General features: G+C 35.3%; 1 protein-coding gene across 2 annotated transcripts in view; it reads left to right on the top strand.

Annotated features, from left to right (window-relative positions):
* The window catches only part of LOC150095803 (uncharacterized), a 243,918-nt gene that overhangs the window by 144,465 nt on the left and 83,310 nt on the right, over positions 1–16,143 (top strand). For both annotated transcript variants that reach the window (XM_090409875.1, XM_090409876.1), the window contains exon 6: positions 11,358–11,544. In XM_090409875.1, the coding sequence (XP_090266001.1) occupies positions 11,358–11,544 (187 nt within the window). The remainder of the gene's footprint in view (positions 1–11,357; positions 11,545–16,143) is intronic.

Below are 16,143 nucleotides of genomic sequence, written 5' to 3' on the forward strand. Positions count from 1 at the left end.
AACTGGAATGCAGAACTAAGGCACAAAATATATATAAATAAAGTGAAACTTGCACTTTAAAGGAGGAGTAGAGTACAATACTATTAACTTTACTACCCGAAATTAGTAGCAAGTCTTTCACCACCTGTTAAACTGGGAAAAGAATTTTTCACCAGTTATTCACTACCAGTAGTGGGACTACATGGTATTAATTTCTGCCAAAATAAAGATGCATATCTGTAAGTGTCCTATGACTTTTGGTCAGGTGGGGGTATTTCTTTTTTAAGATGCATTTTATAAAATGCCAAGAGAGAAGCTATTCAATACACTACAGTTATATGGTGTCAATGGAAAATGATATCAATCAATACTCAGTCTTTATTTGAGTTGTAAGTAAGTAGTTAGAATTGAAGGAAGTACAGGAAGATGGTTTAATGTTAAATCTGGTGTGAGACAAGGATATACGTTATCTTCATTATCTATATGGATCATATTATGAAAGAAAGTGGTATTAAACATGATATCAGAATTGGAGATGTTAATGTCAGCTCTTTGCTTTATGCAGATGATGTTATACTTCTAAATAAATCCACTACAAGTTTGCAAGATTCCCTGACTAAATTGAATAACTGTTGTAACAGATATGGTATGAAGGTCAGCAATAAAAAGACAAAGACAATGAAAATAGGTAGAATTGTTGAAAATGTCAACTGCGTTATGAACGGAGAACCTGTGGAACAAGTAAAACATTTCAGCTACTTAGGCACGATTTTTAGTGAAGATGGTAAATTAAATATAGAAATAGACAACAGAATCAGCAAAGCTGGTATGGTGGGAAGTCAATTGAATAAATTCATATGGAATAAGAGAGAAATTAGTTGGAACACTAAATGAACTGTATACAAGACAGTGTTCAAACCAGTTTTAACTTCCGGATCTGAAAGCTGGGTCAGAAGTAAAACACTTGACCCAATACTAGAGACTGCAGATATGAGAGTCCTAAGAAAGACTAGAGGCGTGAACAGATAGCATCAATGGCAATATCATATTAAAAACCGCAGATATTAGGAAAGAACTTGACATTGTTCAGCATTCGCGAATGTGTTAGCAGAGCTAATCTCAGGTGGTATGATCACTTAAACAGAATGGACAAGGAAAGATTAGCAAAACAAGTGTTCTCTGCCAGGTTGGCAGGTAAACGACCCACCCAGAGGAAGACCAAGATATAGGTGGATTGATAAGGTACAAAGTGCTTTAGATGATAGAAATATAAGATCTGATAATGTTGGAGCCTTGACAAGTATAGTTCGCCCACAGATTTGATGTCCCTCGAAACTACTGCGCATGTCAGAAAAAGGAGAATCCATTCCGATAATAGGGTAATCAATCTGTCTTCTGGGAGGTAATAATAAACAAACTGAGTTTGTTTATTATTACAGGTCGGAAAATTTAGCTTTTCTTTTATGAACATTGTTGTTTTTAAAGTGTAACTATTTTGCTTGTATAACAGTTGGAAAATGTACGTAGAGTGTTAATACGTGCAAATACTACGTTCTACATAAAACAATGTCACTTCGCTCCATGATAAGTTTCCTTTTATTCTGGGACTTTTTAAAACAAAATCCGATTTCATGAAGTATTTTCCTTAAAGTTTTTCTTTTCCAAGGAAAATTAATTTTTTCTTTAAGCACAGGAATCAATTTCGGAACAGTTGGCACTCTTTTCTCGAATACGTAAAATTCATGAATAGCTCTTCTTATAACGTCTACATCAAAATCATTCAAAGCTACGGTTTCGGTGGTTTTACTCTGGCGCTTTTTTTTTTTTTTTAGGAGATTTAAATTTTGGCTTACCTTCACCTTTTGATTCCCTATGAATTCTTTTAACAGTTGGCCCCGATACGCCCGCAATTGCACTTGCACGTTTTATGACTTGAGAAAGGGGAACAAGAAGACGGCCTTCTGACGATTCTTTTTCGCAGAATGTCAGCACATTATTCAATATTCTTTTGCAAGAGCTACTGAAACGTGTAACAATAGAACTTGTTGACTGTACTGGATCCATCATACAAATTAATAATAAAAAAAAATGCAAAAAGAGAACAACAAAAATCAAGCTAATACTAGTACAGCAACAGACAAGAAAGCACGTGATTTCGCATGTTGGTGACCAATTCGTACATCCTTCATTTCTTTCTCCCCTACAGCATGAATCGACTAATTCTTGGCACAAATCCAACAAGGGATCTAGAAATGGTGGGCGAACTATAACAGGCTGATTTGGAGGAAAATTGTAGATAGGATGTTAGTAATGATGTAAATTTTTCATTTAGTACTATCATATCCTGTACAACACTTGAGGGTACATGTCAGGAATTTGATGATGATGAGACATATATTTGCAATAAGCAACTAGTTAGGAAATGACTTCTTTTATATCCAATAAAGAATATGAACCCGTTTTTTTTTTTTCAAGACCAAAATGAACGATGCGATTTGGAACCAATTTTGAACACACAAATACCTTGAATATATTCTAAATCTCAAATTTCATTAAATTCCATTCAATCTGAGAAGAATTACTGTAATCTGTAATTTTGATACATTCTGCCTCTTTGATGTCCCTACAAATGCTCAAATAAAAATTGGGATGGCTTGACCAATTCTGTAAGAATTCCAAATACCAAATTTCAGTAAAATCATGTCGATTTTATTGAAATTTGTATTTTCAATAAAATCAACAATAAATTATTTTGTTCTTCTGTATGGACAAAACAACAAAATAATTGTTGTTCCTTTTCCAGATCAACAAAACTTAAATGCAGATCTTCGTTATATTCCCATGCTTTCTCAACTATTTGTTGTAAAGTGAGGATCTGATTCTAACAGCTTCTTTTTGGCCTGAATCCAGCTAGTTCTTCACCAAGCTTTTCTTCCACAATTCTTCTCAACTGTTTCTTAGGTATACTTGCATAAATCTTGCCAGGAACACTCAGTAGGGAAATCCTCTGTAATTCTCACATTCAGTTTTATTTCTCTTTTTATATGTGGATACTATGAGAGCTCTACTCCAATCATCGGGAATTTGTCCCTCTGTCCAGGCCTTTTGAACTATGCAGTGCAGACAGTGTAAGACTTTTATACCACCATACTTCAGCATTTCTAGTCGAATATCATCTACTCCTGCTGACTTTCCACATTTCAGGCCTTTGATGGCTTTTTCTACTTCAAGTATCGATATGCATTCTTGACTGTATGCCTGTCGAGTGTTTTTTACCACTGCACTATTACTGTTTGTTTCATTTATCAATTTTTCGAAGTAATTACTCCATACTTCAAGGATATCTTTTTCTCCTGTTTTCATGTCACCTTTATCATCTCTAACTCTTTTTACTGCACTCTTTCCTCCATTTCTAAGCTTCTTCAACAACCTCCAGAATATTTTGCCACTTCTTGATATTTATTTTCTATGTTCTTGCCAAAGTCCTCCCATGACTTTTGTTTAGCTAGTTTTACACAGTCTTTAGCTTTGTTACATTTGTCTCTGTATTCTCTAAGAGCACAAGCTGACTTATTTGCCAAGAACTTTTGATATGCTTTCTTCTTTTCCTTCACTGCCTCTTTAACTTCCTGTGTCCACCATGGAGTTCTGATTTTCTATCCTTGCAGATAACCTCACCACATGACTCTCTGGCTGAGAATCAATGAGGGTTTTCTTCGAGGCTTGCCACTGAATTTCCAAGGTTTGGTTCCTGTTCTCAAACTCTTTCATTTCTTTTTTCTTGAATATTTTGTGTATTTTAGTCTACACTTCACATCTGAGAGCTGATCAACTTTTATTTGCTTTAAAACTTTCTTACATGTTCTTCTTTTCAATACGAAATTCAATTTTATCCTGCTCAAGACTAAATAGTGATCACTTCCAATTTCAAATCCTCTGTACACTCTGGTGTCCTGCACCAGGGAGAAAACCTCACTATCAACAACAACATAGTCAACGAAACTTTTCGTATTCCTTGCCTCTTCTTTCCATGTGAATTTTTGCACATTTTTATGTTGGAACATGGTGTTAGTAATAACCAGTCCATGTCCTGAGCGGAAATCCAACAGGTATTTGCCATTATTATTAGCTTTGCTCTTTTCTCCAAATTTTCCCAAAATAATATTTTTGTATGTCTGACAATCATTTCCCACTCTGCTATTTAGATCCCCAATAAGGGCCAACTTTTCCTTTTTCATTGTGTCAGTTGCTTTTTCTAAAGCATCAAAAAATTCCTGCACTTCTACCTTAGTAGAACCTTTTGTGGGACCATAGGCACAAATAAGTCTCATTGTCCAGTTACTCATTCTGATATTTGCCCACATCACTCTACTTGAGACTGCCTGCCATTCAAGAAGATTAGCCTCGTATTTAGTGTTGAATACTATGTCTACTCCTTCTTTTCCTTGATTGTTATTTCCTGAATATAACATTTTGTATTTATTGCTCAGAAAGATCTTGCCAGTTTTTGTCTTTTTTGTTTCAGTCACGCCTATTATGTTGATCTGGTACTTATCTAATTCCTCACCTAGCTCCATTTCTTTGCCATTCATGTTTCTTATGTTGATAGTACCGATCTTTAACTCTGGTGATGTTGAGTTGGGGTGTGCTTTCAGATTTGTTCTAGTAGCTGACTTTTCGCTGTTCGCCCTGGTTCCCTGGTGAAAAAAACGGTGGCCTTGTGTAACTGAGCGAAGCCCCAGCCGGCATGAAAATTTGTCATGTTGTACCATCATTTTGTATATTGGTTTAAGACAATAAGAATACAATTTGGTCGGCTAAATCCCAAATTGCCAGCCCATCCTCGTTCATTCAGTATCTAGGTAGATACCCAACAGGGTGCACCACGAGAAGGTGAGGATTGGACATTAGGTCAGAAGCCCTGGTCGGTTTTCTGCATTCCTTCAAAGGCTATGTGGAGGTTTCCTCTCAGTCATACAGCTTTGATCCTTAAGCACCTCAAAAAAATATATGTCTGTCATTTCTTAATCCAGTGCAGATGAATTAGGAAACAAATCCTACTGGCTCAGCACTTTGCAACCATATGCTTGGGAAAGGAGTGTCCTAGGTTCGATTCCCGTCGGAGACATGACGAGCTGAAGGATCTTCCTCAGCCATAGACAAGTTAGCCGGTCTTGGAAGTGGACAGCAGGGTTTCCCCCCCCCCCCCAGTTTATCCTGGCGTTTTTCCTCCCGCAGAGCAGGCAAACTGGCCTTGAACTCAACGCCATATAAGACAAAGATACACCGGGGCGTAGGGCTGACCACCTTATCCCTTAACGGTTGAGGTTCGTTGATTTAAAAACCTCTTGACACTGCAAGGTGAAAGAGGGTTAAAGGAAAATGAGAACCTGAACAAATCGATAATATTTATCTTGTGGATTTGTTTAGGTCAACTAAGACACTGTTTCACTGAAAAAAGCTGGTTAAAATCCAGCTTAGAATGTAAGGAACGTTCATAAAGGCTTTTCGATTGATAATAAATTAGCTGGTATCATATAAAGTGGCAGGATTTTCTTTTCTTTTACAAAATGTTAGTTTTAATTATAAAAATTTAAAAAAAAATTACTTGTAATAAATGTAAACTTAATTATGTATTTGTTATTATTTTTACTAATACATGAGAGTATATATGTAAAAAAAAAAAAAAAAAAAATGTTGTAAAACAGACAAATAGGCCAGTTAGCAGATATAATTACAGACATAACAGGCTGTGGAGGATAGGATTAATTGCCATATCATTACCATAATCTTATAAGAATCCAAGTAACAGTTGTAATAAGGAGTTGAACCTAATAAATAAGGGAGATGGAATTTCTTTATCAATCTATATTCCAAAATTTAAACATACTATTTGATTTTTAAGACCATGGATTTAATAAACATTTATACAGATCATCTACTAGTTTCACTAGCTGTAACTCTCTAGCTTTGTCAAGACGAGAAAGTTAATGCTAGTATTAAATATCAAAAAACAAAAGAATGAAGTAACAGTTTAAAAACAGTTAGACAAATTGGAGAGCATGCTTAACATCGCACGCATAAGGCGTGAAGACTTAGTTATTGTTATTAAGTCGCGTTTTATAAATTTTTGAGTAATTTAGTTCCATTAAACTTAATGAATTTATCAGATTTTTCCACGTCTTTTAATATAATTTCCTGGTTTCTATTGAGATTATTTCCTGTTCGTAGGACTACTGCAGCTTCTTTAAGGGTTCTACATCTAAAATCCTCTTCAATATATGGCATGGAACTGTTATCCCAATCTATTGAATGGTTTGAAGTTGAGAAATGATGTGCTAACCCGAAGGTGTCTGTTCTATTATGATTGACATCTCCGACATGCTCTTTCTTTCGAATTTCTAGGCTTCTTGAAGTTTGGCCTATGTAGGTAAGTCCACACATATAGTACGCCCACCATTTGTAGATCTCTGCTTGGCGTTTTGCCAAGAATAGTCGATTCTTGCTGAAGGGGAGAAAGAAATGAAGGATGTACGAATTGGTCACCAACATGTGAAATCATGTGCTTTCGTATCTGTCGCTGTAATAGTAGTAGCTTGATTTTTGTTGTCACTTTTTTGCATTATTTTTTTATTATTAATTTGTATGATGGATCCAGTACAGTCAACAAGTTCTGTTGTTAAACGTTTCAATAGCTCTTGCAAAAGAATCGTTAAAAGACAGTCTCCTTGTTCCCCTTTCTCAAGTCATAAAACGCGCAAGTGTAATTGCGGGCGTATCGTGGTCAATTGTTAAAAGAATATGTAGGGAATCAAAAGGTGAAGGTAAGCCAAAATTTAAATCTCCTAAAAAAAAACGCAGAGAAAGAAAACCATCGAAACCGTAGCTTTGAATGATTTTGATGTAGATGTTATAAGAAGAATTATTCACAAATTTTACGTGGTCGAGAAAAGAGTGCCAACTGTTCCGAAATTGATTCCTGTGCTTAAAGAAAAAAACTAATTTTCCTTGGAAAAGTGAAACTTTAAGGAAAATACTTCTTGAAATCGGATTTTGTTTTAATGCTGTTGAATAGTTTAAATGCTATTGAGTAGTTTAATTGCTATTGCTATATCAATGCTATCGAGTATGTTTGGGCAGAAGTGAAAAGTTTCATTCGCTATCGCAATGTACGTGGGGATATTGACATGTTGAAACTTTCAGAACGGGTGATTGAAAGTGTTACAGTTCAAAACTGGGGAAAATATTGCTCTCATGTCACCTCATTGGAAAATATGTATTGGGACTGAGACGGGATTATCAAAAAATTATGCAAACCTTTGGTGATCAGCTTTAGTGAAAGTGATGGCGATTCGGACACCAATTCAGATGACTATGAAGATTAAAAGGATTTGATAATGGTATTTTTTTCCAACCTTTTTTAAAAGAGTTGCAACAAGTCGTAAATAATTAATCGGTTTAGGACATTAAAGTGTCTCAGTTCTCTCAACTGTAAGTTTAGAATATCTAAGTTCATTTGAAAAAAATTTCTGTTTTTCTGTATAATTATTTCTATTTTATAGAAAACTTTCTTAAAAATAAATTTTGTTAAATTTTTGTTTTATACTATACCTTTTTAATTTTGTTAATACTCTACGTACATTTTTCCAACTGTTATACAACAAAATAGTTACGCTTTAAAAACTGCAATGTTCGTAAAAGAAAAGCCAAATTTTCTGACCTGTAATAATAAACAAACTTATCCCAGAAGACGGATTGATTACCCTATTATCGGAATGGATTCTCTTTTTTTGGGACATGGGCAGAAGTGTCGAAGGGTCTCTCTAATCTGTGGGCAAACTATACAAGGTATGCTATAAACACCTGCGTATTTGTAGAAAGTGACGCTATCCTTAGTGGATCTTAATAACTGTCTTATAGTTGTGGGAGGTTTAAAAACAACTCTGATGTTAAAAGGTCTCATGATTCTTGCTATTTTGGTGGAGACTGATCCATCATAGGGTATGACAATGGATGATACGTACTGGGTTGTTCGAGGTTGTTGCCGGAGGTTGTTTCTATAGAGAATTTTGTTGATAATATTTTGAGGATAACCATTTTGCGATAGAGTTTATGATATAAGGGAAAACTCAGCAAGTATGTCTTTTTCCTCTGTGATGATATTTTTGGCTCTGCTTTTTTAGCATATGTATAATGCTCAGGTGTTTATAGCATACCTTGTATGTGTGGACTTAGGAATTACCTACAAACGGCAAACTTCAAGAAGCCTAGAAATTCGAAAGAAGGAACATGTTGGAGATGTCAATCATAATAGAACAGACACCTTCGGGTTAGCACATCATTTCTCAACTTCAAACCATTCAATAGATTGATATAACAGTTCCATGCCATATATCGAAGAGGATTTTAGATGTAGAACCTTTAAAGAAGCTGCAGTAGTCCTATGAACAGGAAATAATCTCAATAGAAACCAGGGAATTATATTAAAAGACGTGGAAAAATCTGTTAAATTCATTAAGTTTAATGGAACTAAATTACCCCAAAATTATAAAATGCGACTTAATAACAATAACTAAGTCTTCATGCCTTATGCGTGTGATGTCACGTGTGCTCTCCAATTTGTCTAACTGTTTTTAAACAGTTACTTCATTCTTTTGTTTTTTTTGCATTTAACACTAGCATAACCTTTCTCGTCTTGACAAGAGAGTTACAGCTAGCGAAACTAGTAGACGATTTGTATAAATATTTATTAAATCCATGGTCTTAAAAATCAAATAGTATGTTCAATTTTAATGAAAAGGACCAAATAACAACTTTCAGTATGAACAATCTGTATTCCAAGTTTTGTTCGTTGTCAATGTTGAACTGTTTGAGACTAAGAACATCATGTTGTTGATATTTGATGTGTAAACTGTCAGTTATGTATAGATCTGAAAGCATAACTTGAAAATTCAGAAATTAAAAAAGCATGATGTTTTAACGGTTAAATTCTAATTATTATACTACAGAAAGCAACATTTATATAATAATGCATACTTTATTTTTATTTAGATGAGCTTTCAAAGAAAATAAAAGAAGCCTCAGTCATTTGTAATTAATTTCGTTAGTTTTACAAAATACTCGGGAGGAAAAAGTATATGGTAGAACTCGGTTATAACGATCAAGGTTACAGCGAATTCATGTTTATAACGAATAATTTTGAAGGTATATTTGAATTACATTTGATTTAATGCATGTATTTCATATTTATTACGAATTTGTTTCACGTGAATAACGAACGAATAATACACGTTAGTCGTTCCTTTACTGACCTTTCATATGTACGCATTTTCTGGTTGTGGAAAAATGTTGGGAGTCAAACGGAAAATTTTATCAGTTTCTGAAAAAGTAGAAATTATACGGGAGGTGGAAAGTGGCCAATCAAATCTGACAGTAGCAGAGAAGTATGGTTTGTCCCCATCTACAATATCAACAATTTGGAAGAATCACGAGTTGACTCTGAAAGCTTTTGAAAACAATTTATCGAAGTGTAAAAAACTTAAAAAGTGTAATAAAAGTGACGTTGACGAGGCACTTCTTTCATGGTTTAAAGTGCAAAGAACCACTGGCTTACCTATTAGCAGACCAATTTTGAAAGTTCAAGCTGAAAAATTTGCTGTTCAACTTGGTTATAGCGATTTTAAATGCAACAATGAGTGGATCGATCGCTTTAAGAACAGAAACAATATTGTCTATGCAAAAGTAAGTGGCGAGGCGTTGTCCATTGAAAAAAGTTGTTTCTGACTGGATCAAGAACGTATGGCCGGACATCAAATGAAGGTATGGACACAACAACGTATATAATGCAGACGAAGCAGGGTTTTTTAATAATTTAACGCCCGATAAAACTTTTCAATTTAAAAACGGAAAGTGCATTGGCAGAAAACTTATCAAAAATAGACTCACAGTTTTAGTTTGTGCGAACATGACCAGTAGCGATAAAAGAAAGCTTCTTGTAATTGGAAAATTGGCAAAGCCTAGATGCTTTAAAAACATAAAGAAACTTCCCATTGATTATACAGCGAATAAGAAGGCCTGGATGACATCTTCAATTTTCGAAAATGAAATTCGCAAGTGGGATAAAAATCTTCGCAGTGAAAACCGGAAAATTTTGTTATTGATAGACAACTGTCCTGCCCATCCTGTAGTGGCTACTTTAACAAACATAAAACTTGTTTTTTGCCACTGAATGCGACATCTGTCTTGCAACCACTTGATCAAGGCGTAATTCGATGTTTTAAATCCCATTTTCGTCGTCTGTTAGTCTTGGAACTGATGGAACGCAGAGAAAAATCCGCGGAAAATGCTTATGCTTATGACTTGAAGATCATTGTACTTCACGCAATACGTTTAATGACTGATGCTTGGAATTTGGTGTCATCGTCTACGATACAAAACTGTTTTAAGAAAGCTGGTCTTGCGGAATACGAGTGCGAATCTGTAGAAGATGAAGAGGATAACTTACCGTTATCAGCGTGGTTAAAAACGCGAAACTTGAACAATTTTGAAACGTGTGCAGAGATTGATAATTTTATAGACATTGATAATGGCGTCGCAACTTCGGGTATACCAACAGATGCTGACATCTTAAAACAAATCTCTCATACACCAGAAGAAGATAATAGTAGTAGTGACTGAGGAAGAAAATAGCAGTGATGAGAAAATCGTTACCTGGTGTGAAGCAGAAAGTGCTTTACATATTTTAATAAGATTTATGGAATTGCGATCTGTAAGTTCAGACTACACATTCAAGCATCTTAGTGGTATAAGGAACAATTTCAAACGTATGAAATATGCGTCTTGTGCAAAGCAAAGCAAGCTCGATGATTTTTTATGTAAAAATGTAAAGTTTTAAAAATAAATTTTTGTTCTTTATATGTATGTATGCACATATGTATTTATGTTACCCAATATACCTATGCTGAGAAAAATCTGAAAACATTTTAAATTCGCTCAAATTATGACCTTCTTGGATATAACGAATAATGATTATTACGAACAAATATATGCGGTCCCATGGAATTCATTATAACTGAGTTCTACTGTATTTATAATTCGAGTATAAATATATTCAAGTATATTTATAATAAAGTATATTTACTTTACTGCATGCCAGAATTTGAGTGCCTCTCTTCAACTGGACAAAACACTTCCTTAATTCCCAGCTTTTCCTGTCAGCCAATATTGTTATATTTATCTTTTTATTGCCAGTTTATTTTAGAGATATGAAGATGTGTCGTAACTCATGATACCTAAGTGTTAAAATTGTAGTATTGAAGTTACACGAGCATTTTCTTTTTCTTTTTTTTTTTTTTTCATACACATTCACTTTTATTTAGTTTGCAGATACAGTTACTTCAGACAGAATTAGACTCCATTCAAGGTCGAGCCCGTGATATGTTACTCAGCCAAGGAGCGGAATTGACACTAGCAGCAATGTCTCTGTCTCAAGTTGCCTTTGGGATTCATTCAATACTTACTACAGCAGCTGACTTTGCATCTTCACATCTGGAGTTAGAAAATGAGGTGTAGTGAATTTTTTTTTTTTTTTTTTTGTAATTAAAGGTTGATAATGACCACTTAATTCCATTCATTTTCTAATTAGATTTCTAATTGTTTTATATTATTTCAAAGTGTAAAAACTTACATTGATGATACTGGACTTTTTTGTTCTTACTCTTTTACTGTGCTTTTCTTTCCTTGTTCCTTACTGTTTTACAGACCACAATCAATCCATGGACATTCGGTAAGGGTGATCCTGGTAGTCTTGCACTACTTTGGTCTCTGCTTTGGCAAGATGGGCAGTCCTGAATGGCTCAGCCAGGATAAATCAGCTAGTGGACTTGCCTGCAAGGGTCAACGGTGTTGCACTTAGTCTCACCCCATGGTCTGGGATTAGGATTCAAGGCTTTCTGTGGTACTGGTATAGCACTGCTGAGTGCAATCATTGATTGCCAGTGAGTGGGAGTCTATGTGTGGCTCCGTGGTGGGTGTGGAGCTCTGGCACTGAACCAAAATACCCTTGAGCATGAATTCATCATCCGTAAACATTTCAGGGGTCCCTAACAAAGTCTCAACCAAGTACTGATAACTTGCATACATTTGATAACAGAAGTAAAGCAAAAGATATATGATACTAGTATAAATGTAACAATGTTCTTGATCATTCACGCAACAGGTAAAAAGCCAATAGGAAAAATGTCTCCCTTCATCCTTCAAAAGGGTTTAGAAGGACTGGCAAAATATTCCAAAATTGTTAAGGAATTATGTTCTGGTGATATCCTTGTGGAAACATGTCAACAACATTCCAATAAACTACTGAGAGCAACATCAATGGGTGGAATACTTGTCACAGTATCACCTCATAAAACACTCGATTCTTGTAGAGGAGTTATATCAGAATGGAATTTCCTTGATGTTCCTGATGAGGAGATATGTTCAGAGCACAAAGATCATGGAGTAACAGGTGTGAGATGCATCCTGATATGTAGGAAAGGTCACCTGGTTTCAACCAGGAACATCATATCTTTATTTTCGATACACCTAAGCCTCCAACATCTGTGAAAGCAGGGTGTCTCACTATCGTATTAGTGTACATCTCTAATCTAAGATGCTTTAAATGTCAGAAATATGGCAGTTTAGGCTATACCACTTGTGCTCGATGTGGTAGAAGAGGATGATAACAAATCTTGCTCTGTAAAAAAAAATAAATAAATAAAAGTGTAAACGTGTCAACTGTCAGAGAGAGATCATCCATCTAGCTTACTCTCATGCATGTCAGAAGTGGATGGATGATAAAGAAATTAAAAAAAATTAAAACAACAAAACAATAGGTCATGCAATCGATATGCTCAACATAGCACTTGTGATCATAATATCAGAATGAAAAAAAGGAAGTTAACCACTACTACACGTGTTCTGAGAGCCTCTTATGCTGAGAAGGTGGAAGCTAAGAAAATGTACGCAGCATCTCAATCATGTATGTCTATTCCACCATCTGATAATTTAACCATACATGAATTTTATGATCACAAGTGCTCTGTTGAGCATATCAATTGCATGACCTATTATTTCTAGAGACAACTCCCAAAATGGTTACATTAGATGAGAACCCACTTTTAAAAAAATTATGACAAAGATATCACGTAAAGATAAACTACCAGACACCCACACGCAAAAAAAAAATGGATACTTCAGTATCCACTGAAAGCAAATTGAACTAGCCAACTGGCCTTGACTCACCAGATGTATTGAATATCTTACCATAGGAAGATAGGGACACTGTCCATACTTCCCAAAAACAATTGATAAATATAAATTTGACGAAGGTAAGCCCTCTACTTCCCAAAACCCACACAAGTCTATAAAGCCAAAACAATCAGAAAATTTTTATAATGGAACTCATGGTTTTTACCAGAATATCAATGATATTAAGATTTTGTTGCAGAAACAGAAAGGTTTCTGCTTCTGTCTACAGAAAACATACCTAAGACTTAATGAGGACCAAACCTTAAGGAATTTTGCTGTTGTATGCATGGACAGAACTGGAGGTGGTCCTGCTCATGGAGGAGTAGCTATCCTAGTGGGCATTCATACTACTTTCCATACTACTCTCTGCTCTGGAAGCAATAGCAATTTTCCTATCCGTGTGATTTCTTATTACAGTATGTTCAATTTATTTACTACTGAGTGCTGAGTTAAATGAAATTTATCTTTATAACATTGTCTTGCAACTGCCTGAACCCATACTTCTTATGGATGACTTTAATGGTCACTACTATATGGGTTAGTGCCAACACAAATAGACGAGGCCAAATCATTGAAAGAATCCTTGACAACAATGACCTCTCTCTTTTGAATAATAGAATCAAACTTTATTCCATATGCTTATTTCTTCCACTCTTATTCTGCAATTGATCTTACCAGCTTCTCCCCTTCCATTCTTTCATTGCTCACTTGGGATTTTGAAGAGAACACTTTCATTTTCTTTGTGATCATTTTCCTGCTCTTTGCACAATATCTTCAAAGATATTGTGCAAGGAGCAGGAAACGGATGCCCATTTTCCATATGGGCATCCGTGTAGGAGAACCATGTTCTTCTACACGGATGCCCATATGGAAAATGGATTAGGTTGACTGGAACACTTTCCTCTCTTGCAATATTTAATACCAACACAGTTAATCAACCACCTATCAATGAAGCAGTCAACTATGTAACAGACTGCATAATCCAGCAGCATTAGCCTCCATTCCAAGAACATCATCTTGATTTCCACTCTATTCAAAGTTTTGGTGGAATCCAGAATGCCAGGGAGCCAAAAAAGATCAACACAGAGCCTGAGATATATTTTGTAGATACCTCACCACATCGAACTTAACAGCATTTAAGTGTGCTCAGGCCAGAGCACGTTATGTGATGTAAGAGTAACTTTGGATCCAATTTACCTTGTTAATTGCAAAATGACCAGTGCAAAATCTGTATGGGATAAAATAAAATGAGTAGATAGCTGTAAGTGTTATGGAAGTGATATTGTGATCAGCAATAACACTTCCATAATGAAAGTGTTATTACTGTTTGCAAGCTATTACAGGCACTTTGGGAGAAAATTTTGGAAGAATCTCAGCAATAGCTTCATGTCCTCTTGAATTTTTAATATTGAAAGAGCAGCAAAAGGAAGAAAAGCTAAATTTTTCTACCAATGGACTTGAGCCATACAATCAGCCATTTGTTAAGGAGGAACTAAAAAGAGCTCTTTTACTATCTCACCCTAGTGCAGTACGGTCTGATGACATCCATTATGAAGTGATAAAGCATCTACCATCATCTTCTATGGATATTTTCTTCTTAACATACAACAGAATACTTGCAGAGGAAGAGGGCCCAGATTCTTGGAATATGTCAGTTGTGATTGTTATCCCAAAACCATTTAACACAAGCAAGTAATTATCAACTATTGCTTTGACCAGCTGTCTTTGTCATATATTACCAAAAATGGTTAATGCAAGACTTCTCTGATATTTAGAAAGCAACAATCTTCTCTCAAATACAGTGTGGCTTTCGTAGATATCATTCAACTTTAGATCATTGGTTCGTTTAGAAACTTGTATAAGAGATGAATTTGCAAAGCAAGAGCATCTGGTTAGTTTTCTTTGACATGGAAACAACTTATCACACGGAAACAACTTATGACACAGCTTGAGATATGGAATATTAAAAGACCTTTATAACCTGGCTCTCAGAGGACACCTTCCAATATTTACTAAATGCTTTCTGTCCAGGCAAACTTTCCAACTCAGAGCGGGAAGTACGCTATCTTGACCATATCATCAAGAACAAGGGTTCCTCAAGGGTCTGTCTTAAGTATGACACTTTTTGCTATCAAAGTTGACTCAATCACTGAACAGTTTCCTCCCACTGTAAACAATGCTCTATATGCAGATGACTACAAAATTTATTTTCACTCTCATAACATGAGGGTAATTGAAGACAATTTCAGCAAGCAATTGACAATGTTTCTTTATGGACTCTTAGTAATGGGTTCAGGTTTTCAACAGAAAAATGTGTGTGTGTGTATGTGTTTACACTTCTGTCAAAAACGTACTCTTCACTTTGATCCTGAATTAATATTGGATGAACTGTCCAGTAGCAACAGAAACGTTCTTGGGACTCATCTTTGACAGGAAACTTGCATTCCTTGCACACATTCGTCAACTAAGAGAAAAGTGGAAGAGAGCATTGAATCTCCTTCACACTCTATCCTCTACTGAATGGGATACTGATCGAATTTCATTGCTTAATCTTTATTTTGAACTTATATAATATATTCAAACCAGGGTTATGGTTCTCACATCTATTTTTCTGCAAAGCAGTATAACCAGTTATGTTTGGATCTAATCCATCATCAGGGGATATGGGTAGCTACTGGTACCTTTCGCACATTGTCCACTCAGTCTTTATGTTGAAGCAAATAAACCATCTCTATCACTTAGAAATGGTTGTTTCTTAATTATGCCCTAAAGTTAATCTCTTCCAGATCATCCTACATGGATTAGTCTCTTTTCCTTGCATTGGGAAGCTCAATATTACAAGTGCCAGACTGTTATACATCCTTTTGGTATGCATGT

Source organism: Typopeltis vanoorti, chromosome 20 (genome assembly GCF_054136105.1).
Source record: "Typopeltis vanoorti isolate ZY-2024b chromosome 20, IOZ_Tvanoo_1.0, whole genome shotgun sequence".
Taxonomy (NCBI): Eukaryota; Metazoa; Arthropoda; class Arachnida; order Uropygi; family Thelyphonidae; genus Typopeltis; species Typopeltis vanoorti.